Raw genomic sequence first — 25,686 nt, forward strand, 5'->3', positions numbered from 1 at the left:
CGTATAGGCGTGAGCGTGAGAGGGTAGAAGGGAAATGTATTATATAGGCGTGGTAACCATATACTGTCGAAAGCCTACTAGCTAGGGCGTGGAATAGAATTTCCTTTTTTCCCTTCACTGAGAGTTGATCCGAGTTTGATTAATAACGTGAACATGTTTAAAATGGTGCTACTCACAAATTTCAGAGAATACTTGAGAACATGTGGTAACCGTATACTGTCGAGTTGAAGCATACGTACTACTGTGCTAGCCATCGGTGGCTGATCATATTGAAACTTGAGAATACTTGGTAGCGTTTGAGAGAAGAACCGGAATTTCAGAGCTGATCAGTAACATCAAGTTGCATTCCTTTTGAACTGGATCACCAGTAGTACAAATAAACTAATTACAGTGACCGATTGAAGCACTTCGCCATTACATCGATGATTAGTAAGCTAATGGTAATATTTTATTCGGGCATCGACGGCATGAAGTGCTAGCAATTTCCGAAGATGTTTCATGGCCTGAAGAAAGCCGGGTGTGGGCGGCCGGCGCCCTGGTAGGAGGTGTTCTTGAGGTGGTCGGGGGCTTCCTCGAATGAGTGCCTTCTCGCCAGCGACAGAATCTTCTTGTCGGCGGCGATGAAGTAGGCCATCCCAGCAACTGCAAGCAGCCATCACCAACAAAACAAATCAGTCAGATTATGCACACTCTGTTGGTCGAGCTGCGACTCATGCCAAGCGGTGAGCAAGAAAGATGTTTGAGCGCACACCTGTGGAGATGATGAGTGCCTGGCCGGTGGGGTTGATGTTGGCCTTCGCCCATGGCAGCATCCTCACGCTCGCCAGCTGACAACAGCAGCAAAACGATGAGTGTGATGCTACTACAGACCTAGGATTGCATCTGATGAGGAAAAAAACACTGATGGTATGGAAATAAACTCACGGTTGGAATCGCAGAGGCTATGGTCGCCACAGCTGCCGCCTTGGTTCCTGCAAGGGTTGCCTCTGCAGACATGGAATAATCGTCAGTCAGTGTACGTAGCTTCGAGACAGGCTTTGTTCAGCACAAAAAAAAAAACCCTGAGAGATTCAACTACTGCTAGCTGTTCGTGTTTGCACTTGCAGATCGTGTATGTATTGTGTACCTCGCGAGCAGCGCTTGGCCATGGCAAGCTTCTGGTCCAGGGAGGCACGGCTAACAGTCGACATCTTCGAATTCGATCTTGTAGCAGCGAAGAATATAATGGAACTGAAAGGAGCGATATTCTTGTAGTGTTGGTAGCTGATGGGTGGGACTGAAAGGAGTGGAGGGTGATGGATGGATTGCAAAGACGCAGGGAAGGCCGGGATTTTATAGGCAGCGTCAGGGGCGCCAAACGATCGGCGGAAGGGGAGAAGCGGCGGGCGGGCGCAGGACGTGGTTTTGGGCCGGCGCATCGGAAACCATGTCAGTCAGTGTGGCCGGCGCAGCTCGATGGTTCCGGCTTCCGGGTAGGTGCAGTTCACCTCCTCGTTCCATCGATGTGGCTACTGGTATGGTTTATCCTAAGCAACCTAGCATTATTGCTGTTCCTCATCCACTCGCAGCTTTGCGGAAAGGGACAGACGGTGGATGTCAGCATGTGCAGGGGGCACGCACTTCACTTCACTGCTAGTAGCTCTTGTCGAGTCACCGGCCTTGGACTTGGATGTTCGATCATGATCACGAGGCTTGGTTAGTGCCCTTAACTAAGCCTTTGGCCTTGCTGCTTGTCTCAAGCCATTGGTCAAGTCAAAACATTTCACCAAAAAGGCTGCCTGTAACTTTTTTACAGGGCTGTAAACCTTGCTACTATGGAGCTGTATATTGTACACGTGCAGGGCATGCATGGAAAGGTCCTTTTCTGACGTAGTAGGAGTACACCTGTGAGCTGGCCCACACGGCAGCCACCAAGACCCAGGGTCTCGCGGAATTATTGGTGGCGCTCCCAGTTTTCGGCTGCGCAGAGGCAGAAACCGCGGACGTCGCACGCAGCGTCTCGTCTCGCTCCGTGGGCTGCACATCTGCAGCACCGTCACCCTGCTGTGATTTCACTTTTCAGATCTTTTGTCTTTCTACGTCAGTACGCAGCAGCAGCAGCAGCAGCAAGCAGTACGTAGTATAGCCTTATCCACTGTTTAGGTTGCGCTCAAAACAATAATTTTAGACAAAGCTGTACAAAAACTATCAACTGTGTTAAATACTTTTAATTAACCTAAGTTAATTACCGCAGCTGCGTCGATATTATGATGGACATACCTTTTTCATTATCACAAACTGTACGGCAAAGCAAATTTGAAAAGATTTTCTCATTCTAGATTGTTCTATATCTTGTCAGGACAACCAAGATGCAAGATGTTTTCGGACAAGTTAGTGGACTCTAATATATTTTGATTATGCTCCCGATTGCATCATGTGTTTATTTTTCCTTTTTTTAGAAAACTTTTTGAGAAAATTTAGAAGCAATTTTTTTTAAATATTTTCTTATTTTTGTAAGTATTGTAAAAAAATTCTAATGGGGCTAGAATATTTTTCTCGTTAAGTTGAAATACTTTATTGTGAAATCGAAATATTTTTTAGCTGTAACAGTTTTCTCGTGAAGTTAAAATAAAATTTTCTGAACCTATAATAGATCAATAGTTGGTGGGCCTCTTCCCATGTGATGTCAAATATGATACATATTATTCGAGACCGTGAAAACATGTACTCCCTCGTACTTAAATTACTATTCATTTTGACTTCTCTAGATACACATTTTAACATGCATCGAGATATATACTTATATCTAGATATATAGCAAAAGTGATGTATTTAGAAAAGTCAAATCGAATAATAATTTGGGTCCGAGGGAGTACAATATGGTCAAGCTAAATATGGTGCTACTTGAAACAGGGTTGATATGATGGTCAAGTCATCCTAATAAGCTGGCTCTTTTTTCTTACAAGAAAAAAAGAACAATTTTTTGGGTGTCTGTTGAAGTTGAAATCTGATAGCGTATTACAGTATTTCTGCATAGGCTACACTTATACGCATCGCCTCCCGATGAGGTTGCAATGCCCTATGGCTACTTTTCAGGGAGAAGTAGAGAAAGAGAACCAATCTGGCATGCAAGTGGCCACAGGGGTCGCCCCATACGAGTGTGACAGCAGTGTAGCAGCTTCAGTTTTAGCTCCCAAGTCCCTGCACTCAAATATTAAGCCCTCTGAGCCAGTTCTCAGATCTTAATAACCATATACTACCTCCGTCCTTAAATATATGACGTTTATGACGTTTAGTTAGTTCGTATGACGTTTAGAATAAGCAAATTGGTTCATTTTTGAACTACTAACTTGTCCTAAACGTTATATATTTATATTTAAGAACGGAGGGAGTATTTGTGAAGAATGATACGATGATGTTTGCTGCTTAATTAGCCAAGCTGTTATACAGATACACGAAGTACAGGGCGGAGAAAAGCTAATACAAGCTAGTTACAATGGCTCAAGCACTGTTTCAAATTTGCAATTTCCCTCTGAGGCTGTGAGCACATCGGTTGCTTTTGGAGTTATTGACTGCCGGTAGTACTTATTCATCAACTCCATAGTAGTAACTATTGATCAAGATGCAGCTCGATCATGGCCTGAAGAAAGCCGGGTGCGGCCTGCCGGTGCCCTGGTAGGAGGTGTTCTTGAGGTGCTCGGGGGCTTCCTCGAACGAGTGCCTCCTCGCCAGCGACAGAATCTTCTTGTCAGCAGCGATGAAATAGGCCATCCCGGCAACTGAAAGCAGCCATCACCAACAAATTAAACGGATTATAGTCAGATTATTCGGCTGGTGTTGGTCATCCCAGGTGTGGAAGTAGCAAGAGAGGTGCAGAAATAGAACAGACCTGTGGAGATGATGAGGGCCTGGCCGGTGGGGTTGATGTTGGCCTTCGCCCACGGCAGCATCCGTACGCTTGCCAGCTGAAGCATGAACAAAATATTAAGACATTGACGTGGTTTATGTTACCACGATTGCACACTGATGAGGAGAAAGGGATGAACTCACGGTGGGGACCGCAGAGGCAATGGTCGCTACAGCTGCTGCCTTAGCTCCTGCAAGTGTCGCCTCTGCATCATATGCAGACATGTACGTACTCAAGCATCAGTGCACAAAGCAGTTGCCATTCAGACCGGCTAAGGAAACCGAAAATACTCTGAGGATGTGCCTCCAGACTCCAAAGTGCCTTGTATGAATCCATACATACCTCGCGAGCAACGCTTGGCGAGGGCAAGCTTCTGGTCGAGGGATGCATGGCTCACGGTCGACATGATCCTGTTCTTTTGCTGGAGAAGATCAGAAGAATGAAGCAGACGATGGGCGAGTAGCGATGGCACTGAGCAGCTAGGAGGAGGGACGACGCTGGATTGTTGCAAGACGCTGCAGGGGAGGCCGAGAATTTATAGGACGGAGGGCGTTGTTCCGGCGGGCGCGGACCTGGTTTTGGGCGAAAACCGGGTGTGCCTCTTTCCTATCCACTCGCGGCATGGCCTGAACCTGAATACAGACAGAGGATGGTGCATGTACGACGGTGATATTTAACTATTTATTATCGATTGGTATTCCTTCCGTTGCCATCCTTACGGATACATCTATATATTTACAATCCCTGTACGAATGAAGCAACAAAATTACCATTTTTGCATATGTAGTGAGCCAACTCATCAAGCCAGCATGTATCGAGCATGGTAAATGACTATGATGCCCTGCTTTGCTCCTATTAGATATCTCTTTCCTTCCCTCCCGCGCACTAATGTATGGGGCCCCGCGTGTTAGGGTCATCTTCAACCTCTGGCCACTTCTTGCTTGCGAACTGAAGGAAGGCGGCGGACGGCGTCCGCTAGGGGCACGCTTGAGGGTGACGGCGGAAGAGAGCACGCGTGTGAGGTCGAGCTAGAGGTAGCGGCGACGGATGGTTGAGGGGGGGGACCACAGCACGGCGGCCAAGCTCGAGGAGGCGCGTTGCCGCTCCCCTAGGGATGGCACTTGTTAGGGGCCGCCACCGCTTGCTCGTGGGGCGGCTCTCGCTGGGCCGCCGCCGCTCACCTCTAGGGGTGGCACTCATCGGGAGGCCGCCGCCGCTTGCCCCCTCCCCCCCCAGCCGCTCCCCCCGTAGCCAGCGCTCGCCGGAGCCTGCTGAGCCCCGCGGTCCAACGAGCCACTTCTTGCGGTGGAATGTGGAAAGAAGGAAAGAAAGAATGCTTCGTTGAGAAGGAGTGAAAAGTGGAGAGGGTGGGGGTATTTTCATCATTTCACGTTTCGAATCCATGCTGGCACGGTGAGTTGGCGCGTCAGGTCTGCAAAAATGACAAATATATTGCTTCGTCTACAGAGGGATGACAAATATATAGCCGCATTTGTAAGGATGACAACTGAAGGGTAACATCCGCAAGGATCCTTATATCGTGGGGTCTATCGATCGATTACTCTGCTACCAGCTTGTCACCGGCCAAGAGTAAAAAGAAGTTAAAAGTAAATCCATGCACTTGATGAAGGCAGTATTTTAATTTGTGATTGCCGATCCTCACTGAACTAGATTACTGAACTGTTGGATGCCCAACTCCCAAGCCTAATCACGCGTAGCGCAGTTTTAGTTTACTGCGGGAACCAAGAGAAAACCCTGCATGGGACATGTCGTAGGTCCTGGCATCTGTGTGCTGCCGAAGGGTCAGAGAGTCCCAACTACTGCTGGGAGTTTGACGTGTCAGTAACCATAGCTGTTTTAAAAAAATTTGTTTCAAAACTTTTTATTCTTTTTATTGCTATAAAAAAATTGATTTTTTTTATTAAAATGTTTGCTCCAGACGGCGGGATGGGCCCACGTGCTGCTGTGGGACATCAGGACGCTGCAGGGGTGTGGGAGCGGGACGTTGGGGCGTCCACGTGCGTTTGTCGGAGATCGATCGGCGACCGTAAATTAGAGATGTTCCAGACGGGCATGCATGATAAGGTGAAATGTGTACGTAAAATTTACGTAAAAGAAAAGAGTGGTAATCAAGTAGTGGCCGACACAACGGATTTTGCTTTTCTGATGATTGCGGCCTGGCATGGAGCGGCTGTGCCCTCAGTTTTGGGGGGCGGAATCGGGGTGGCGCTCCCAGTTTTCGGCTCGGCTCTGTCCTGCAGCGGAGACCACGGACGTCACGGCGTCTCGGTCCGTGGGCTACCTGCTGCCTGAGTTTGCGCCGCACTCAAGCAGGAAAGGATAGCTTATCCCCTTTCTGTCTGCCGTGGTTTTCAGATATAATATTACTGCACCTATGCCTTTATCCAGTTTATATGTTTATAATTTTATGTCTTCAACGAGACAGCTTATTGACAACAAAGCTAAACATAAACTACTTTTCAAATTTGTTTCGCTGCATCTGAACTCATGGTGTATGTGTTTTATGTGCTGCTTGCCCCGTTTTCAGTTTTCATAGGAGGAGGAACATATAGAGCTCAGCAACAAAACGTGTTCGCTGGTTTTGATTTGTAAGTAAACACAAACATTGGGCTGCATATATGCCTGTAAGAATTATAATTCACTCGATCTTATCTTAAGTCAAATTATTCTATTTTAACAAAAAAATTTATAAAAAAAGTATGTTAGCATCTATGGTATTGAAATAAATGCGCTATCCAAATATATCTCATGTTGGATACATTTAATGAAACAAACTGGATCTTATAAATGTTAGTACTTTTTCTTATAAGTTTAATTAAAATTAAAGAAGTTTGCCTTAGGACAAAGTTAAAATGAACTACAATTTAGAATAGAGTGAGCACTTTTATATTTGTGTGGGGGTTGATGCCATACAAGATGAAATGGGTCTATCTTGTCATCTAATTTGGTGGTGCCCATGTAGATTTTTACATTTTACACCCATATGCATGCATAGATAGCAGGGTAAGAGCATTAGCCAGGAAGCGTCTATGTAGCCTCTTTATCTACAACTCTGTTTTTTCTGCGCCTGCTGAAGGTGCAAGTTGAAAATGTTTACTGCTTTGTTTTTTTCTGAAAAAAAGAGATTGCCTACTGCATAGACAAGGTACAGATCCCAAGAGATAAAAAAAAGAAATTGTCTACTGCATAGCAAACTCTGAAAAATGGTAATGCTGGGATGATTCCAAGGCTTTGTATTTTTAGTTCATCGCCACATACTATTTTGCTGCAATCTTTGACATGCTTATTGTTTTGACATGCCAAGTTCAGGGTTCAGAAACACAAAATATTTCACTATGCTTATTATTTGGAGGTAGTTACATTACAATGGCCCAAGTACTGTTACACACTTTGTCTGAGAAGATTTGAGCCGGGGCCACATCACTAGCGATCAAGAGGTTGCTCAACGATCAAGGCCTAAAGAATGCCGGGTGCGGGCGGGCGGCCCCCTGGTAGGACGTGTTCCTGAGGTGCTCGGGCGCTTCCTCGAAGGAGTGGCGCCTTGCCAGCGAGAGGATCTTCTTGTCGGCGGCGACGAAGTAGGCCATCCCGGCCACCGTGCAGATGATGAGAGCCTGGCCGGTCGGGTTCAGGTTCGCCTTCGCCCACGGCAGCATCCGCACGCTCGCCAGCTGAAGAGAACAGAGGTAAACAGCAGGTTAATTCAGTTATATCACGAGTCCTCAGGTCATGATGATTATCTCTATCAGTTTCATCTCGCTGTAAGACTGTAACTGCAGCAAAGATGTAGGTGGTGACTCACCGTTGGGACTGCAGATGCGACGGTGGCGACGGCCGCCGCCTTGGCTCCGGCGAGCGTCGCCTCTGCAATTTTTTTCATCACCAGTGTCAGAAATAAGAACCAACGTACTAGTACACGTCGAACTGACAGTGGTAGAGCGGCAGCGGCTGTAATAGGCACGCTTACCTCTGGAGCAGCGCTTGGCCATGGCGAGCCTCTGGTCGAGGTAGGCACGGGTCACCGTCGACATGGCGAGTCTGGGATTCAGACGTGCAGCAAGATCGCTGGTGATTGGTGAAGGATCTGTCGGCTACTCGGGTTGTACTGGTGGAAGTGAGAGTGAGATGAGATGTGCTCGCAACGAGGCCGTGTATTTATAGGCTGGGATCGGTGGAGTAGTGGATCCTAGAGGAAAAGGTAGTGGTTTTGGGGGCCACATGACAAGGATGGCGGGCGCTGGAGGGAGGGAGCGGCCATGGTTTTGATAGATATCGAGGCGGTATATTTTAATTTCAAATTAAACATGTAAAACAATAATATTATCATATTAAAGCGAGTGAAACAGAATAGGTGTGCGTGTTCATGTTTAACACAAACATAAGTATAAATATGAACAGAATGAAATAAATAGATCTCAATTTGTACTCTGGGTGGGGCCGGTGCCGGAGACACCGGATGCGCCATTACCACCTGGATTAGTCATACTAATCGAGGGATGGCCTCAGGCGATGTCGTCATACAAGCTGATGTAGGTAGATGTTCGCAGTACAGTCCCTCGAACGGCATCAGGAAGTAGGCAAAGTAGTCGTTCAGGCCACCAGGAGGTAGACGATGTAGTTGTTCAGGGAGTGAGCAATCGTGTGAAGATGCTCCCCAAAAACCTGATTGCCCGCTATCCGGTTCAGAACCTTCAGCGTGCATGGCTTCGAAGGCCTGTTCTCAACAGTACTGTGCACGCAATGCTAGCAATGGGAATGCAAGATTGCTGTAGAAAACAGTGAGGGAGAAAGAGATAGGTCTCTTGAACAGGAGTACTTGAGAGTATTGGTGTTTTGCACTTGTGAGAGTAAGAGGAGGTGCCTCTCTTATATAGGCTTCAAGAGGTGAGGTTCATTGAACCTGGACATCATAATGCGATGGAAGTTACTATTAACTGATGGGAAGAATGGTCATCAAGAACTAGTAGCTCTCAGCATTTTATTGGCTATGTTAATTGAGTGAATCAATTCTCATAAACAGCAATAATCACCTCTCCTCAACTTACCATGCAAAATTGACCAATTAGCAACTCATAGCATTTATCATGGACCTTTTAATTCTTATTATTTGATTAATTGAAATAAATAGGTCTAACCCAATTAATCGAACAATCCCCACCAAGAATCAGTTCCACTGTAATTTTTGATATACCAATATTTCGGTGGAGCCTGTTAAGTTGAACATCCACCTACACTTATTTACAACTGAATAATCGACTATACCAATATTTTAAAATGGAACATTGAAATGGAGGGAGTGCGTAGCTAGGTACTACGAGAATTGACGTGTTTCCTGCTGGAGCATAGAAGTGGATAATATAAGTAGTAGATTCCTTGATGGGATCTGAATCGTAATCAGCGACGTAGAAAGCGCCAAACTGCCCGCCTGCATGCCCAAACGTAAAAACATCAGTAGCCCCGTCAATTTCTGGTTTTGCAGGGATGGGCGCTCGCTCCTGTACTCTGCTCTCCAACGGCTTCTGTCCTCTCATCCGATGACATCACACCGTCGGCACTAGCGAGCGCTTCTCTCTTTCCTGTTTTGGGTTCTTCCCTGGAAAGACAGCCGAGGTGACAAAACCATAGATAGAATAGGGCGGTTCCCACGTCCCAGCCGACCGGCCATCTACCGCACCTGTAGAGTCTGGTGCGAGTAGCTGCATATGCTGTGGTCATCTAGTGCAAGTGATAAAAGCACTTTGCATGCTCAACCATAGGTTGATTAGTTTCCTGGCAACACGGGCTTAGTACTTGTTACTGTACCTCTCATCTTTACATCCTCCAGCAAACACTTTGGCGGTTTGGCCTTCCAAAACCTGGCTTCTGAGATGAGTCCAGCTCTGGTACGGTCTAGCTAGAGCACAAAAGGAGAATTACTGTGGAGAGATCCGAAGCCCTTAACTTGTTTATTAGCTTTCAGCCTTCACTTTTATAGTTTTATGGCAACTTTGAGCCTCTCATCGGTTTCCTTTCACTCCGGCCGCGCACGGGCCAACGCTGAGGAACCTTCTCCTCCAGGCCGCAAAAGGATGAGCTTTCTTGCATGGGTCTAAACAAATAATGCGCGCGAGTCTTTTGTAGTTCGACTGGACCGCTGCTTCCATATACCTGAGCATTTTTCATCCAGCCCACGTGTCCAGCCCAAACCTGATCGGATTTGGCCTGCCCACGATGACTGGGACCGGACGTGAGCAGTGAAAACCAAGTAAAAAAATCGGGCTGGCCTGAACCTGTCCAGACAATTTATTTAATTTATTTTTCAACTATAAAAAAGAGCGGGAAGCTCGAGCCCAACCCGGACCTAGCTTGAAAAATCAGCCCGACAACGTCCATGAGACGGTCGTAAGTAGGGCTGTAGATGAGCCGAGCTCGAGCGAGCTCATCGCCTCAAGGTTGAGCTTGGTAAAGCATCAAGCTGAGCCCGAACCGAGCCTCAAAACCATCCGAGCTTAGAGCTAGGCTCAAGCTTGGCTCGAGCTAATCTCGAGTTGAGCCTTCATATTTATATCATTTATAAACATAGTTTAGCAAAGCCTATATAATAATCGGACTAGATTCATTCCATTACTTGTATACCTTGAGATTTACGTAGTACAATTAAGCAAGAAAATTAGAGTATATATATGTATACACCTCATAGGTCATGGTGAATCGTAGTACACGAGCTTACTCGAGTTTTTCGATCTCGAGCTCGAAAAGCTCATGAGTTTTGAGTTAGGCTTAAGCTTAGCTCGTTTAGAAATCAAGCTGATCTTGAACCAAGCCTAAGACGAGCCGAACACGATCGAGCAAGCTTTTTTTACAGCCCTAGTCGTGAGCACGGATTTTTGACCCAAAATGAACCGGACTTTGTTGGCCCGCTCGAAAAATGCACAGGTCTACTGCTTCCTAGGCAACTTGCCTGCTGCACTTTGCACTACTAGTCTGTAGATAACAACCAGAGCGTCGCGCACAGCAAATCGAGTCCTACACTCCTACAGCTGTGGTTGCAAGTGGGGCGGCTGCGGCGTGCGGGCGGCCCGCCCCACGTAAGCCGCAAGAATTCAGTGGGCTTCAGCGGCGGTCTGGATTCTGCCGCAAGTTTAATGCGGGATTAGCCGCAACCCGCGCACCACCGCAAAGCTTACCTAGCTAGCTCTCGCATGCATACGCGCGAGCGTCTACGCGGAGCATGCATTGGCGAAAGCCCTCGCTGATCCCCAGAGCACGTTGATCTCGTAATCCTCGCCGATTCCCAGTGTGCGTTCATCTCATTACCCAGCTGTGATGCTTTCTTGAGCAGCTCCGCCTGCACATCGGCCTGCGCGATGAGGTCGTTGAGGATGGAAGCCGAGGCAGCGGCGGCGGTGGAGGCAACGGGATGAGGAGAGGCAGCGGGAGCTTGGGAGGCGTGGGGAGTGGGGCAAGGACGCCGAGGAGCTCGGAAGCGAGGTCCTCCCAGCAAGAGAGTTAGCACAGGCGCTTGATGCAGAGGCGGAGTGCGGCAGACTACTCATCAAACCAGCAAGAGAGTTGGCCGGGAAAAGCGAGGAGCGCGCGTCGTCGTGGTCGTCGGACTCCTCGTCAGGTGGGAAGGCGGTAGTAGGTGAAAAAATTTTATGCTGACGGCTACGAGAGGTTTGTGCTGGTGGGTACCGCACCTCGCAACCTTGAACCAGCATAAATGGCTATTCGCTCTGGTGGGCTTCTTAAGCCACCTGCCAGTACAGATACTATTTGCGCTATTTGTGCTGGCGGATGGTTAAGAAGCCCACCAGTACCAATAATTTTGGGAAAAAAAGTAAAGATAATTTTGGGAAAAAAAAGCTGACCGTAGTTGTCGTATTCGTAGCTGCGCTGCAGCTCACGTCGTCGTATTTGATGCCGAGAATAAGCGTTCAAGAAGTAGGCATACTCAAAGTAAATCAACACTTGCTCAGTCCCAAGCAAATCAACACTCACACAATCCCAAGCCAATCAACACTTCCGCCATATGAATTCATCCACATGTCAAATTTAGTTACACATTCCAAACAAATCAGCAATTCTGGGATCGAGGTGAGAAGGACGGAGACACAAATACCCAATCCAAACTGCTGCTCATCCGCCCGCATCGTCCACTGCTTGCCGACGCTCCTCCACCAGCCTTGGCCGCACCTCCTCCACCTCCGCCGTGCGTAGTTGCATCGGCCGCAGCTCGTGCTAGCCCCCCACCGTTCGAGCCACACCGGACCTGCACCCATTGGCCGCCATTGCTGCCGCCTAGGCACGCCGGCCTCAGCCCTCGCGGGCCCAACCGTGTTGGCTCCGCGCCCACCAGATTTCAGCCCCGTGCAGCTACGCTTTCATCGCCGAGGCAGATTGGTTCAAATTCGATCCTTTGTATGTCACCACAACAAAAATTGCAGACCTCTCTATGGGCTTCTGAGCTCAACGCCCGGGGTTCCTTTGGTTCTGGATTGGGTTATTGGTAATGAAACTTGCATCCAAACCACAAAAAGTTCATCCAAGCCACAGCGTATGCATAAACGTGACAAATATGGTGCTGGGTATCGCTAGCTGCAGTTGCTCTCAAGGTTACGAGGGCAATCCTTACCTAGACGGGGGCTGCCAAGGTCAGCATGATGCATCTCCATCTCCAAAATCATTAATCGCTTGTTTTCTCTTACTTTGCTCTGATCCGCTTTGTCGTATTATATAATGTTGATTCTACTCACGTATTCGTTCGACTGACATAAATGAATGTGATATCCCATCACATTGCAACGGTTACATGCACCAACACCATGGGAAGCTACAAATGCACGAACCAGCAGCACCAGCATCAAGCCATAGGTACATTTTAGCATCGCGATTTTCTTTTTGGGTGGAGAGAGAAGTTATTCAACAACACCCTGTCCACAAAAATATTAACTGCTATGTTTGCTCTAATTAAACAGATCATATTAGCATGAGTGCAACCATACTACAAAATATTTTATCACTGCTTTATATACACCAACCTAATTAGATTTATATATCATATAATGAGATACTCCATCCGTTCCAAATTGTAGGCCGTTTTGACTTTTTAGGTACATAATTTTTGCTATGCATCTAGAAATTATGTGTCTAGAAAAACCAAAACGACCTAAATGATGGAGTATATAAAAAATAATTATATGTATGTATGATACACAGCTGGTTTCTCCATGATAAATCATCGTGTCCCACCCCGATAAAATGTGATCAATGATAACAAAGCTAGCTACATATTTTTATTCAAACGTTTTATTGAATTTTCCTTCCTTTTTGGTTATTCAGAAAGTATCATAACAAATTATACGCTTTCAGGTTTAAGCATCATTATAGGAGTTGGTAGCGCAGCAGGCTTTATACTTTTGGTTGTCATTATTGTCTTTATCACTCAAAGGTTTAAGCAGATGAGGGCAATGAAGCTAAAACAAAGAAACTTTGAGCAAAATCGTGGACAACTGTTACAACAGTTGATATCCCAAAGGACAGACATTGCGGAAAGGATGATCATAACATTGGATGAGCTTGCAAAGGCAACAAATAACTTTGACCCAGCCCGTGAGCTTGGTGGTGGAGGGCATGGTACTGTCTGCAAAGGGATTTTGTCGGACCTACATGTCGTAGCTATCAAGAAGTCAAATATAACAGTCCAAAAAGAAATAGATGAGTTCATAAATGAGGTCGCCATCCTCTCACAAATAAACCATAGGAATGTGGTAAAACTGTTTGGATGTTGCCTAGAAACTGAGATGCCATTGTTGGTTTACGAGTTTATTTCCAATGGAACCCTTTATCACCATCTTCATATTTCAAGATCACTAGCATGGAACAACAGGTTAAGAATCGCGACTGAAACTGCTAATGCAATTGCCTATCTTCACTCATCAGTTTCAATCCCAGTCATCCATAGAGATATCAAATCCAGTAACGTGCTCCTTGATGATACGTTGACATCAAAGGTGTCGGACTTTGGAGCTTCAAGGTACATTCCACTTGATAGAAGAGGGTTAACCACAGTTGTTCAGGGGATTATAGGATACTTGGATCCTATGTACTTTTACACAGGTCGCCTTACAGATAAAAGTGATGTTTATAGCTTTGGTGTTCTTCTTGTGGAATTGCTCGCTATAAAGAAACCATCATATTTGTCCTCTAACGGTGATGGCCTTATTGCCCATTTTGTTAACTGAAGGATCGGGATGGGCGACCAGAGGGGAGGTGAATGGGAGGCTTTAAAAATTCTCTTCGAGAACAAGGCTTATATCCCGATTGCCACCTCAAACACACCTCGCGTCGATTCGTCAAGATGACGCAAGTCAACTCGTGACAAGCTCATCTTAGAAATGATTAGAGACGCTCAAAGCGTAGCGGAAGCAAAGCAAGGCGCAAGCTGAAAAGCTTGCACACGAGTTTAAGCACAACCACTAGTAAGCACGCTCGAATTGATTTCTTGACAGATTGATAAAGCACTTAAGTAAACAGATCTAACTGCATACAAGCTAAATGGTTAAACAAGTGCTCATGTACTCAGTTCACTCGACATGCAAAGAAAAGCTAATTAGCATGTAAAGATTAAACAATTCAACCAACAACTGTATCACTATAGTATGAAAGTGACAGTTCACAAGAATTAAATACTCGTTGATCTGGTTCTGTGAATCAAACTCGAGAGGGACTTGGCAAGTACAGACCTGAACTGAAACACTACTGTCCTTGCTCACCTGCAAAGAAAATGCAAGCTGCTGCTGAACGCTGGACTGCTGCTGTTGAAGGGCAGAACCAGCAACATGGCTGGGCAGTCCGTGCTGGCTTGGCCTGCTGCGCGCTGGCTCCGGCCTGCTATCCAGGCCGGCCTGGTCACAGCCTCCCGCCTGGGCCAGCTGCTGCTGAGTCAGCCGCTGGGCCGGCCTGGCTGCAGTCCAGCGGGAAACTTCCCCGCGTTGGGCCGCTGACTGCCGAGCTGGGCCTCTGGCTGCCAGGTCTCGCGTGACGAGCAGCACGCACGCGTCCGCTGGCTCTCCGCGCGTGCGCAAGCTGCCGCAGCACGTGCTACTGCCCGACGCTCTTCGGTACCTTCGCCTGCGCGCGAACAGGAACAGAGAGAAGAACGAGGCAAAGAACACACCCAACTTCAACTGAAAAGTCCTCTATCAAAACACCACGGATAAAAACAAAACTTAAGCCATAGAAGCACATGGCTAATAGATCCAAGAAAAAGATATTGAAAAGCTCAAGTATTCATCGCGGATTTTGAAGAAAACCGAACGCACAACAAAGACACGGTTTAGTGAAAATTTCAAATTCACACGGAATCCGTGAGTGATTTGATGGGGGATCATACCAAAGTTGCTCATAAGGATCCTAGCAACAAAACCCACCAACAAATTTCACCGGATTTGAAGCCAAACGCGAAGAACGAAAAATCCTACGAAAATGCTTCCGAAAAATCTGAAAAAGATAAAACTCAGATCTTGAGATGGAGAAGCAATTGAGCACGAAATTAATTCTTGGATTACTCCACCATGTTCGGTTACAAGCCACTCTTACCAACAAAGCTAAGATGGCAAAAAGATCAAATCAAAGATCCCTCATCTCTCTCCCTCTCTCTCCCCTAAAGACTCTCACAAAACCAAATGAGAAGCCACCACCAAAAAGCCCAAGAGATATCTGCCCCAACAGCCCTCCCAAAAATATATAGTCATCCGAAAAATGACCAGAATGCTCTTACATGAAGCACACAACTCAAATACCCACAGGGGTAAAATCATCCAACTTTTTTCTCGTACATCGGATGGACTCGGTGCCTCACGAAATCGCTTTGCCTCGACGCAAGCTTCGCAATGGCGCCATGCATCCTCCAACTCGATGCTGTCCAGCCGCACCGGACTCGTCCCTCCGGGTTTGAGGCCAAACCGGTCAAACCCACTTGCACACCCTTTAGGCGTGACTCCTCCCCGATTTTGAGGCCAAACCGGTCAAACCCTCTTGCACACCACGCACGACGTGACTCACCGATGTTGACGTGTGTCCGGCATCCGCCAAGCCTTCGACGCCTCCAAATCTTTCGCTCCCGACTCCCGATCCGCCACTACTAGAAATATGACCTCTTGTCCCTAGCGTTTGTACCGGTCACATTTGGAACCGGTACTAATGCTAGCATTAGTACCGGTTCCAATGGATACTACCTGTAGCGCGCCTCGAGAACCCCTTTAGTACCGGTTGGGGCAACAACCGGTACTAAATGGTGCACATTAGTACCGGTTGGTGCCCCCAACCAGTATTAATGCTCCACCCACCCTCTAGTACCGGTTGGTGGCAACAACCGGTACTAAAGGGGTACCCTCTAGTACCGGTTGCTGTCCCAACCCGGTACTAGTATGGCACCCCGGTACTAGTATGGCACCCCCCTCTAGTACCGGTTGTTGCCCCTAACTGGTACTAATTTCCATTCTATAAATACCCTTCTTCCTCCTCCAGACCAAGCCAGATCTTCTAGCTCAAGCTTCACCCTATTCATGGTGAAATAGAGGGAGGTTTTGCCAGATTTGTGACCATTTTTTGGGGATTTCAGTCATTTAAGTGTTCTAAAGGTTAGAAACTTCATCCTCCCTTGATACATGGTTAGTATACTAAGTTTTATGCTTTAGAGCTAGAGTAATTTGTGATTTTTAGAATAAGGTATAATGGGGAAAATTTTCATTTATATGAATGTGTTATTTAGGGGATTTCACTCATTCAAGTGTTTAAAGGTTAGAAACTTCATCTTCCCTTGATACATGGTTAGTATACTAAGTTTTATACTTTAGAGCTAAAGTAATTTGTGATTTTTAGAATAAGATATAATGGGAAAAATTTTCATTTATATGAATGTGTTATTTAGAGCTCATATTTGTGATTCATACTAGTCAAACAAATTGATATGAGGTTAGAGGAATAATTTCATAGTTTATTACTTTTCAAATATGAGGTAAGTAAATTATAGGTAATGTGAGCGAGATAAATTGTGGTACATAGAGATAATTACGTTATCAAATTGTAAGAAATAATGTTAATTTCTTGCTAATTCAAGAATTTTTCTATATTCTCTAGATAATTAACCACAGCTCGAGCTTCACCCTATCCATAGCGCCATAAGGGAGGTGCTGCTGGATTTGTGACAATTTCTTGGAGATTTCACTCATTCAAGTGTTCCAAATGTTAGAAACTTCATCCTCCCTTGATACAAGTCGGGGGCTGTGAAATGGCAAAGGATGGAAGATGACCTAATTGCCAGGGGAATAGTACCATATACTCTCGAATGGCCTGAGCGAGCAAAGAATTGGTTTTATGCTCATGGTGGCAGGCTCAATCCCGAAGATGGATCAATTGTGTTCGGCAATGAAATAAGAGAAGCGGCTACGAGAGTTGATGACTTAGTAAAGAAAACGACCGATAAGAATGGTAGCGGATCGGGTTCGGTGCGGATATCTGCAGGTTTCGAGTTCCTGGGTTTCGGTTCCTAGTTTTTGCTCACGGTTTTTCGGGTTCGGATACCCGAAATACTTCGGATTTGGGGCGGATTCTTAAATCCACCCGTGGAGCTCCATCGGGGCCCGAAACATTGAGCCCACTAAAAGCCCACCTAGCAAACCCTATGTATATAACACCCTCCGTCCCGCACCCAGGGCCCCCCGACCCCCTGTACCCTGCGTCCCCGCCGCACCGCGACTGTGAGGCCGCGACTCCCGGTCTCTCGCACGGAGACAGGGGCAACGACGGCCGGGCGGCGTCGGGGGCCTAGCGTGGGCGACCTCTAGTGGGGCGGATGGGTGGCAGATGACGCTTGTTGCGGGCGGCCTTTGCGCGGGGTCGGTGCAGAGCGATAGTGGGCGCGGGCCCGAAAAGATGGCGGGGAGCAGGACGGCGAGTGCGTGCGGGCACGAGCAAGATACGGAGACGGCGAGGGTGGGTTCTGGTGAGGTTGCCATGTTGAGGCAGACGGGGGCGAAGCAAAGCAGCCGAGCCAGCACGTTAAGGCGAGACGGAGCGAACGGGCTGGCGATTGGCTGCAGCCGCCACGGGCAAGGTGGAGTGCGCCGGGGCTACCAGCATAGGGCCACAAGAGCAAGTTGTGGAGGGACATGGACGACACCGTAGTTGAGCTCCAACGTGGTGCTCTCTGCGCGTGGTGGGCGGAGCTTCGCCGCGGAGCTGCCGGCGTGCAGCGAAGCCGAGCAGGGTGGGGGCCAGCATGGTGGGGAGTGAGCCGGTGAGCCGTGGAGCCGGAGCTGGCCGGCAAGTGCGGCGGCGAAGGAATTGAGATATGTGGACCTCACATTATATTTAAGAATTTTTGTTAAAGCAGGATCAGGGTGGGCGACAGCGGGTTTCGGTTAATCCGTCGGGTTTCGGGTATCCGCGGGTTTCGATTTCAGGGAGGGATTTTCATCCGAATCGGTGTTTGGGCGGATTCGGGTTTTATGTTCAGGTTTCGGTTTTGGGTGCCCAGACACTCCACCCGATCCGAACCCGCCCCGTTTCCATGCCTAACGGCCGATGGATCCTTCGTGCCTGATCGAGAGAGGGACGAGCTGACAATGGCACTTGAAAATCCCGAACACCCTGGAAGATGCCGAGGCAAAGGACTCATTCTGTGGAAGTTTGCCTTTCGTGAACACGTTGAATCATATAGAAGTCAGCAAAGAAGCAAGGCAGACCAAGCACGATAGCTGTGAGAGCTGCAAGAACAAGTAGCAGCATCAGAGGTAAGAATGGAGGAAATAATAGACCGGCGTGTGGCCCTAGCTCTGAGCAAACAAGCTAGTGAACAAGCAGCTACTACAGCATCAGGGCCACATATCGACGTAAGCCCGACTCAGCATCGAGGTAGTGTCGCTTCCACAGAAGCCCCAGCTGGAGGATCCACTGAGATACTTAAGGAATGCCACCTTGTGGACAACATCACAGGGAGAGCTCCTTATGAGCTCGTTACTCCCGTGAAAAACAAGCTCATAGTGGTGGCTTATGGTGTGGCTGAGCAACCGATGCAAGGCCAAACACTACATGGCGTGGAGATTCAAGCTCACTATGCCAAAGTTGGGGTGGACCAAGTGGTCGACAGTTGGGATGACCTGGAACTGGAGATCCCTAGAGGTGACATGGAAAAGAATCTAGGAGAAGCTATCCATGGTTGGATTCAATGGTCCAAGCGCTACATAAGGATTACGCAGCCGAATCCCCCGATCTTGGGATCATCTCCTCAAGGCTCTAGGGCAAGATCACCTACGCCATCTGCTAGGGCACCCTCTCCACTACCAGACAGGTGTCCTAGCATGAGTCCAGTACTAGAAAGGGATCCAAGCATGAGTCCACCTCCCATTCCTATGAAGAAGCATTCAGTACCTCCTTCACCTCCTAAGAAGAAGGAGAAGAAGTAGAAGGAGAAGCAACCAGCTGAGAAATTACCATATGATATGACAGATGAGGAATGAAAGGCTGCAGCGGATGCTGAGTACGAAGCATGGAAAGAGGCTCGCAAAGAAGCATGGAGGAAGAAACAGAATCCGGAGCCACCACTTGATAAGCGTAAACTTTGGTCTTTCATCAGAAGAATGGAGGTGGAGCAAAGGAAAGAGCCAGAGAAACCTCTGCTAACTGAAAAGGCAGATAACAAAGCATGCAGCTAAGAAAAGGAAGCAAAGTGGGAAATCTATTCCTCAACTTGGACAGCAATCCAACCAATCGGTTGCCCCGTTTGTGGTGCTTTCTGAGTTTGACAAGAACCTGCTGGAATTCGCTAGAGATACAAGTCTGACAGCAGCACAACTTCGAGGGGAGGATAACATCCCAATGCACCTTGTGCCTGTCAAATGGAAATATGAGTACGGTAAACTGCTCGTGTAGCCCAAGTTGGTGAAACATCTCCCAATGAAGATGTACAAGCTGCACGAATGGTACATGGAGGCTACAACACATGGTTTGATCGCGATGGAAGTTCGGGTTGGTGATCAACATTACTTCCGTGGGAATGACATCATAAATGTGGATCTGGAGGAACTATATATGCTATTCAATCAAGATGCACTAGAAAAGTCACTGATCAATTGCTGGGTCATGTAAGTCTTAACTCCTATTCAATTTTGTATCATGCAGGATGGAGATTCAAACTTGTCGCAGGAACGGATACCATGACGTAGACTTCATGAACCCCGAAATTATACACCAGGCAAATCTAAGGGATAGACCAAATCGGACCTTGAAGAATATATTTAAGTTTCTCAACAAGCATTACTACAAGAAGTACATATTACTACCGTGGAACTTCGAGTGAGCGTTTTTCCCATCTCTTTTTTTTTCGAACTTGCAGTTAAACATAATACTAACTAGCTTCAATTTTTAGATGTACAACTTCCATTGGATACTCCTTGTTATTGTGCCCGATATGAGCATGTTGTATGTCTTTGACTCTTTGAGAAAACCAAAAGAAAAATACGCTGACATCATGGACGCTGTGAACAACTATTGGGCTCGATTTCGTCGAACTCACATAGGTGAATTCAAGGAGCAAGTTGTTTGGAAGACAGATTTCCCGGTATGTGTTGAATTTTCACATCTCGTGACACTTTCTTTAACACAACAAATATTTCATAACTTTTTTTCCATATATATAGTGTTCGAGATAGCCGGAGGGTACTAATTTATGCGGATACTACGTTTGTGACTGCATCCATACCTTTATGGGTCCGAACCGTATCACCGACCACAAATTAACCGTATGTATACAAAATTCTCAACAATAAATTAGTTCATGTGTATATTCTTCAAAAATCAATTCATTTGCTTGTACTTAAAAAATCAAATCATGTGTATATACTGAGAAAAATTAGATTAAGTATTTCAATTCATATGCTTATACTTCGAAAACCATTTCATGTGAATATACTTAGAAAAATTAGATTACGTATTTCAATTCATATGCTTATACTTCAAAAACCATTTCATGTGTATATACTTAGAAAAATTAGATTAAGTAATTCAATTTATATGCTTATACTTCAAAAAACAATTCATGTGTATATACTTAGAAAAATTAGATTAAGTATTTCAATTTATTTTCTTATACTTCAAAAACCAATCCAAGTGTATATACTTAGAAAAATTAGATTAAGTATTACAATTCATATGCTTATACTTCAAAAACCAATCTATGTGTATATACTTAGAAAAAATAGATTAAGTATTTCAATTCATTTGCTTGTACTTCAAAAACCAATCCATGTGTATATACTTAGAAAAATTAGATTAAATATTTTAATTTATTTGCTTATATTTCAAAAAGTTTCAATTGTTCAAAAAATTTAGATTAAGTATTTCTAATTCATTTGCCAATGACATAGATAATGCCCAGGAAGGAAAAACTCCTCGAGACCCAAGTTTTCAGGGGAATACAAGAACAACTATGTGGATTTCTTCTGGAAGAGGTCACAAATCCTGCGGGGGAGTTTCATAATGACGGATCTAATCTAGTGCACCCTCCGGAGTCGAGTTGAGAATAGTAAATACGATATGTGTATGCACAATATGTCTATATATATGTGTATGCATAATATATGTGTGTGTATATATATATATATAAAATAGTATCTCAAATGTTATATTAAAGATAAATAGAACTTTACATATATTAGCATATTAGAACCAGTATACGCAAAGGAAACAAATACAAAATACGAATATGGAAATAAAGAAACAGAAAATAAGAAAAGAAAGGAAAAATAAAAATTAGTACCGGTTGGGAATAGCAACTGGTACTAACAAGGGCACCCCCACGCGGTGTGGGAGGCCCTTTAGTACCAGTTGGTATCCCCAGTTGGTATCCCCAACTGGTACTAAAGGACTCCCATCTAGTACCGGATTGCCAGTACCGGTTGTACAACCGGTACTAGAGGAGGGTTGGGAACCGATACTAGAGGCGATTTTTCTAGTAGTGCGCCTACTCGACTCGCCTCCGTCCCATTTGACTCGACCGATGCCATCTCCATCATCATCCCTGTACTCTTGCTCTTCTGTGCACCATGTGGATCGCCCATGACTCCACTCAGACTCCTCGGGTCCCTCGGTCCAAGCCTACTCGTGTCCACCCTTCACAGCCCTAGTACATCAGCATGAACCTTTCGCTTCACCTTCACCTCATGCCGTCGACTGCCATGTTGCATCCTACACCTGCACATCACAATCCAAGAGACACAACACACAAGATATGTTTTACACAAACACCACAACACAACGCACACAACACAACACCTCCGGTTAGCCGTTAGCATAATCATGCACATATGAAATATAGACTCAACCGGTAAAGCCTCAAATCATCCAGTCAATCACTCATCATAAATAGACCAAGACACATCTCAACTTGCATTAGTCTCTCATTAACTTACATGATGATGGCAACCTGGACCAAATACTAGATCCTCAAGTTATGGATGAGGGAGGCAAAGAAGTCCAAGAAGTGATTAAACTTGCAGTGTCATGCGTACGATTAAGGGCTGAGGACCGGCCAACCATGAGACAAGTGGACCTTACACTAGAAGGCCTTTTGTCATCTGAGAATCATGAGGAGAATAATACATTGGCAGAGGGATTTGAGGATATTGGTAATATGCAGATGGATTTTCCGTCGATTGATGAGGGGCAAAGCACGGGGGAGTCTAGTAAATGGCACAGTTTGGGACAGGATCCCTTGATGTTTTCTGGTTCTCGGTAGACAATTTCGTGGCATGCCTACTGTTTTGATATGTTCAATATTTTTTACTCGTCTAAACCAAATAGGAGCTTTATCTACAATTTTAGGAATTCTTTTTACAAGAATGTGTGATGTATTACTTTGGGAATCTTCCAAAAAGTCACAAATACTTATGGCTGTGGGGTGCTATTATGCATGCACATGATCAATAGAGTTGAGACAGTTTTTGTTGTACTTTATAAGTATAGTACTTATAAATCTTGTTATTGCCTACTTCCCCCATCCTAAATTACTATTTATTTTATATATATATATATATATATATATAGCATTTGATATGCACCTAGATGTATACTATACCTAGACACATAGCAAAAGTTATGCATTTATAAAAGTCAAAACGAATATATTTTGGAGCGGAGGGAGTATTAGAACCTGTTTATTTGAGCTGCAGCTTTTGAGCTTTTCTGAAAAGCTACTGCTGGCTTTTTGGTTTTGAAAAGCCATCTCTAGCTCTTAGAGGATGTGTTTAACTTCCTGAGCTCAGAAAGTTACGAAAAGCTAATAAAACTGAGTTTTTCAGCTTTCCATACAAGCTCAATTTTTCTAGGCTTCCAGCTTCCGAAAAGCTGCACAAGAAGTTCGTTGTTCTGACTTTTTACGTCGAGAACCTGTCAGAAAGCTCAAACAAACATGCCTCATAAGCTAAGAAGCTGCCAATAGCTGCATGTAGGGAACAAAACAGGAACAGCACTACGGCAGGACTAAGGGGCAATGGATGCAAATCGAGTCGATCCTTCGCCGTTACCTTTGGAGCAGTGCTTTGGCAAGGGCGAGCCTCTGGTCGAGTAAGGCGCGAGCCCACCCAAAATTAATGATGTATCTTCTGAAGTTTTGATGGTGGAATTCATCCTTGCTAAGACGATGGCTAAAGGAAAAGGAAGTGTTGCAGTCTTGCAGAGCGTGTGAATTGCAAAACGTTGGACTGAATGGCTGGATCAGTAGCTAAAAACTGCCGCATTTGCCACCTCTCGCTTTTGCTGAGCGAAAAGATCTTTTCTCCTGCCGACCAATCGAAGTGGATGATAGTCGGGCCGGGTGGGTGCAAAATCTGGGCCGCATTGGGCCGTGGGCGGGTGGGATCCTTCTTCTTGCTTGTGTCACATGCACGGGCTCAACGTCCCGCTGCTACGCTGCGGAAATCCTATCATCTTCCGGAAGAAAATATTTAAGTTATCTTTCACTGTTTGAAATTTGAGCAAACTTCAACCAACAGACGAGATCAGAGTTGAGGGAGAGGGCACCGTGAGCATGCATGGCTTTGAGGTGGATGTGGACACGTGTCAGCATTTGATTTGCTCTTTTTGTATGGGTGGGATGGATAGAATCTTTTAGGATTTAAAACTTTGATCTTATTTTTCTCTCAAACTGTAAATGTGTTTTGAATTCCGTTTAAACTACTGTGTTTCTAAGAATTAATGTACACAATGAGATCCAATATGACTATGTTTTATTGTATTTTTAAAAATCAACATTTTAAATGAACTATCATTTTTTAACTAAAAAAGGTTGGTGAATGCTAAAAAATGTTGAGCCAAAAAATATTGGTGAATGCAAAAAAAGTTGGTACATGTAAAAAATGTTGAGCAAAAATATTGGTGAATGTAAAAAAATTAGAGAAAAATGTTGGTCAACGTCAAGAAATGTTGGTGATAACTTTTTAAAAAATGTTGATAAACACCAACAAATATTGATAAATATTAAAAATATTAAAGAAAAATATTGTATATGAGTTTAATATGGACTTTAAAGCTAGATACATTGGTTATCTACCTTCCGGTAGGTATATAGGTACCTGCGTGTCCTGTTGATTCAACGCATTGCCTCCTGATTCCTTCTTGAATTGGATGCAAGTCGTTGGTGGAAGATTCCTTCAGTAAGCTCTCCCGAAGACTGACTTTTACGACTAGGAATGGAGTTTTGGCAAAAAAACGGAATAGATGCACTATTGCACGCGCAGCTAACTTTCCTTGATTGACTGACAGCAATTAACCACGTGGGAATAAGCGTGTGTGCAGTCACCACGTCGCGACCATGTATCGTCTCGAAGAAGAGAATACAACGAAACTCACGTCATAGCGTTGGAAAATAGATCAAAGACGACCCAGTAGATTTTGCAGCTTTCACCCTTTGTTTTATTCTTTGAGCGTCTTAGCTTCATCCTTTCCCGATCAAGGTACGTATATATAATACTCCCTCCGTTCCAAATTATTTGTTATTTTAATTTTTTAGTTCATAGATATTATTATACATTTAGATATAGTGTATGTCTAGGTGCATAATAATATCTATGAATTTAGAAAAATCAAAATAACTTACAATTTGGTACGGAGGGAGTAATAAGGTGCATAATAAGCTACAAACTCGTGTACTGCGTCATCCTCACGGTTCGAAACTCGCGTCATCAAGATCTATAGTGAATCTTGGAGTCTTCATCCTTTGTTTCTCTTTGAGCGAACAGTCTTCACCCTTTCCTGATCGAGCTGTAAGTTACATCAGCTGCATACTCGTGTACGTCGTCGTCAGAGCTTGTGATGGCTATATATGGACCACGTGAAAGAAAGGCAAAGTACAAAACATCTGTCAAACTCTGAAGCTAGCACGATCCACTAACGCAAGGGTAAAAAGGAAATACCAGAGGCTGGCAAAACGGAGTGCAAATGGAAGTTTGATTTGATGGAAGCTGCTAACTAAACTGTAGCAGCTACTAATGCACATGGTCACAAGGAAATGGACTAGTCACGTACTACTTCATATGTGCAGCTAAATTTCCTAGCCGTAACCTGGATTGAAATCAACCACACGGTTTGTGCAGTCACATCACATCTCGCAGTCGAAGCATTAGGTCCCCCTTTTCCCAACTTTGGCATTATGCAAAAAGAAGATTCTCCATCACATCAAACTTGCGGTACATGCATGGAGTACTAAATGTAGACGAAATAAAAAACTAATTGCACAGTTT

The 25,686-nt window shown here is 45.3% G+C and overlaps 4 protein-coding genes across 4 annotated transcripts; 1 reads left to right on the forward strand and 3 right to left on the reverse strand.

Annotated features, from left to right (window-relative positions):
• Positions 1 to 323: 323 nt before the first annotated feature.
• On the reverse strand, positions 324 to 1,318 carry LOC117851844 (early nodulin-93). Its single transcript, XM_034733747.2, has 4 exons — positions 1,127 to 1,318; positions 925 to 986; positions 752 to 827; positions 324 to 642 (listed from the first exon to the last, which is right to left on the reverse strand). The coding sequence occupies exons 1-4, from the start codon at positions 1,188 to 1,190 to the stop codon at positions 497 to 499; spliced, it is 348 nt and encodes a 115-aa protein (XP_034589638.1). The 5' UTR covers positions 1,191 to 1,318; the 3' UTR covers positions 324 to 496.
• A 2,055-nt stretch (positions 1,319 to 3,373) lies between these two features.
• Positions 3,374 to 4,407, reverse strand: LOC117851845 (early nodulin-93). Its single transcript, XM_034733748.2, has 4 exons — positions 4,229 to 4,407; positions 4,030 to 4,091; positions 3,869 to 3,944; positions 3,374 to 3,758 (listed from the first exon to the last, which is right to left on the reverse strand). Exons 1-4 carry the CDS (start codon positions 4,290 to 4,292, stop codon positions 3,613 to 3,615), a joined length of 348 nt encoding a protein of 115 aa, XP_034589639.1. The 5' UTR covers positions 4,293 to 4,407; the 3' UTR covers positions 3,374 to 3,612.
• Positions 4,408 to 7,125: 2,718 nt separating this feature from the next.
• Positions 7,126 to 8,043, reverse strand: LOC117853954 (early nodulin-93). The gene is made up of 3 exons (XM_034736230.2): positions 7,875 to 8,043; positions 7,710 to 7,771; positions 7,126 to 7,578 (listed from the first exon to the last, which is right to left on the reverse strand). The coding sequence occupies exons 1-3, from the start codon at positions 7,936 to 7,938 to the stop codon at positions 7,357 to 7,359; spliced, it is 348 nt and encodes a 115-aa protein (XP_034592121.1). The 5' UTR covers positions 7,939 to 8,043; the 3' UTR covers positions 7,126 to 7,356.
• On the forward strand, positions 7,937 to 22,685 carry LOC117852434 (wall-associated receptor kinase 5). The gene is made up of 3 exons (XM_034734537.1): positions 7,937 to 8,027; positions 13,229 to 14,121; positions 22,344 to 22,685. The coding sequence occupies exons 1-3, from the start codon at positions 7,937 to 7,939 to the stop codon at positions 22,683 to 22,685; spliced, it is 1,326 nt and encodes a 441-aa protein (XP_034590428.1).
• The last annotated feature ends 3,001 nt before the right edge of the window (positions 22,686 to 25,686 follow it).

Source organism: Setaria viridis, chromosome 4 (assembly GCF_005286985.2).
Source record: "Setaria viridis chromosome 4, Setaria_viridis_v4.0, whole genome shotgun sequence".
Lineage (NCBI taxonomy): Eukaryota > Viridiplantae > Streptophyta > Magnoliopsida > Poales > Poaceae > Setaria > Setaria viridis.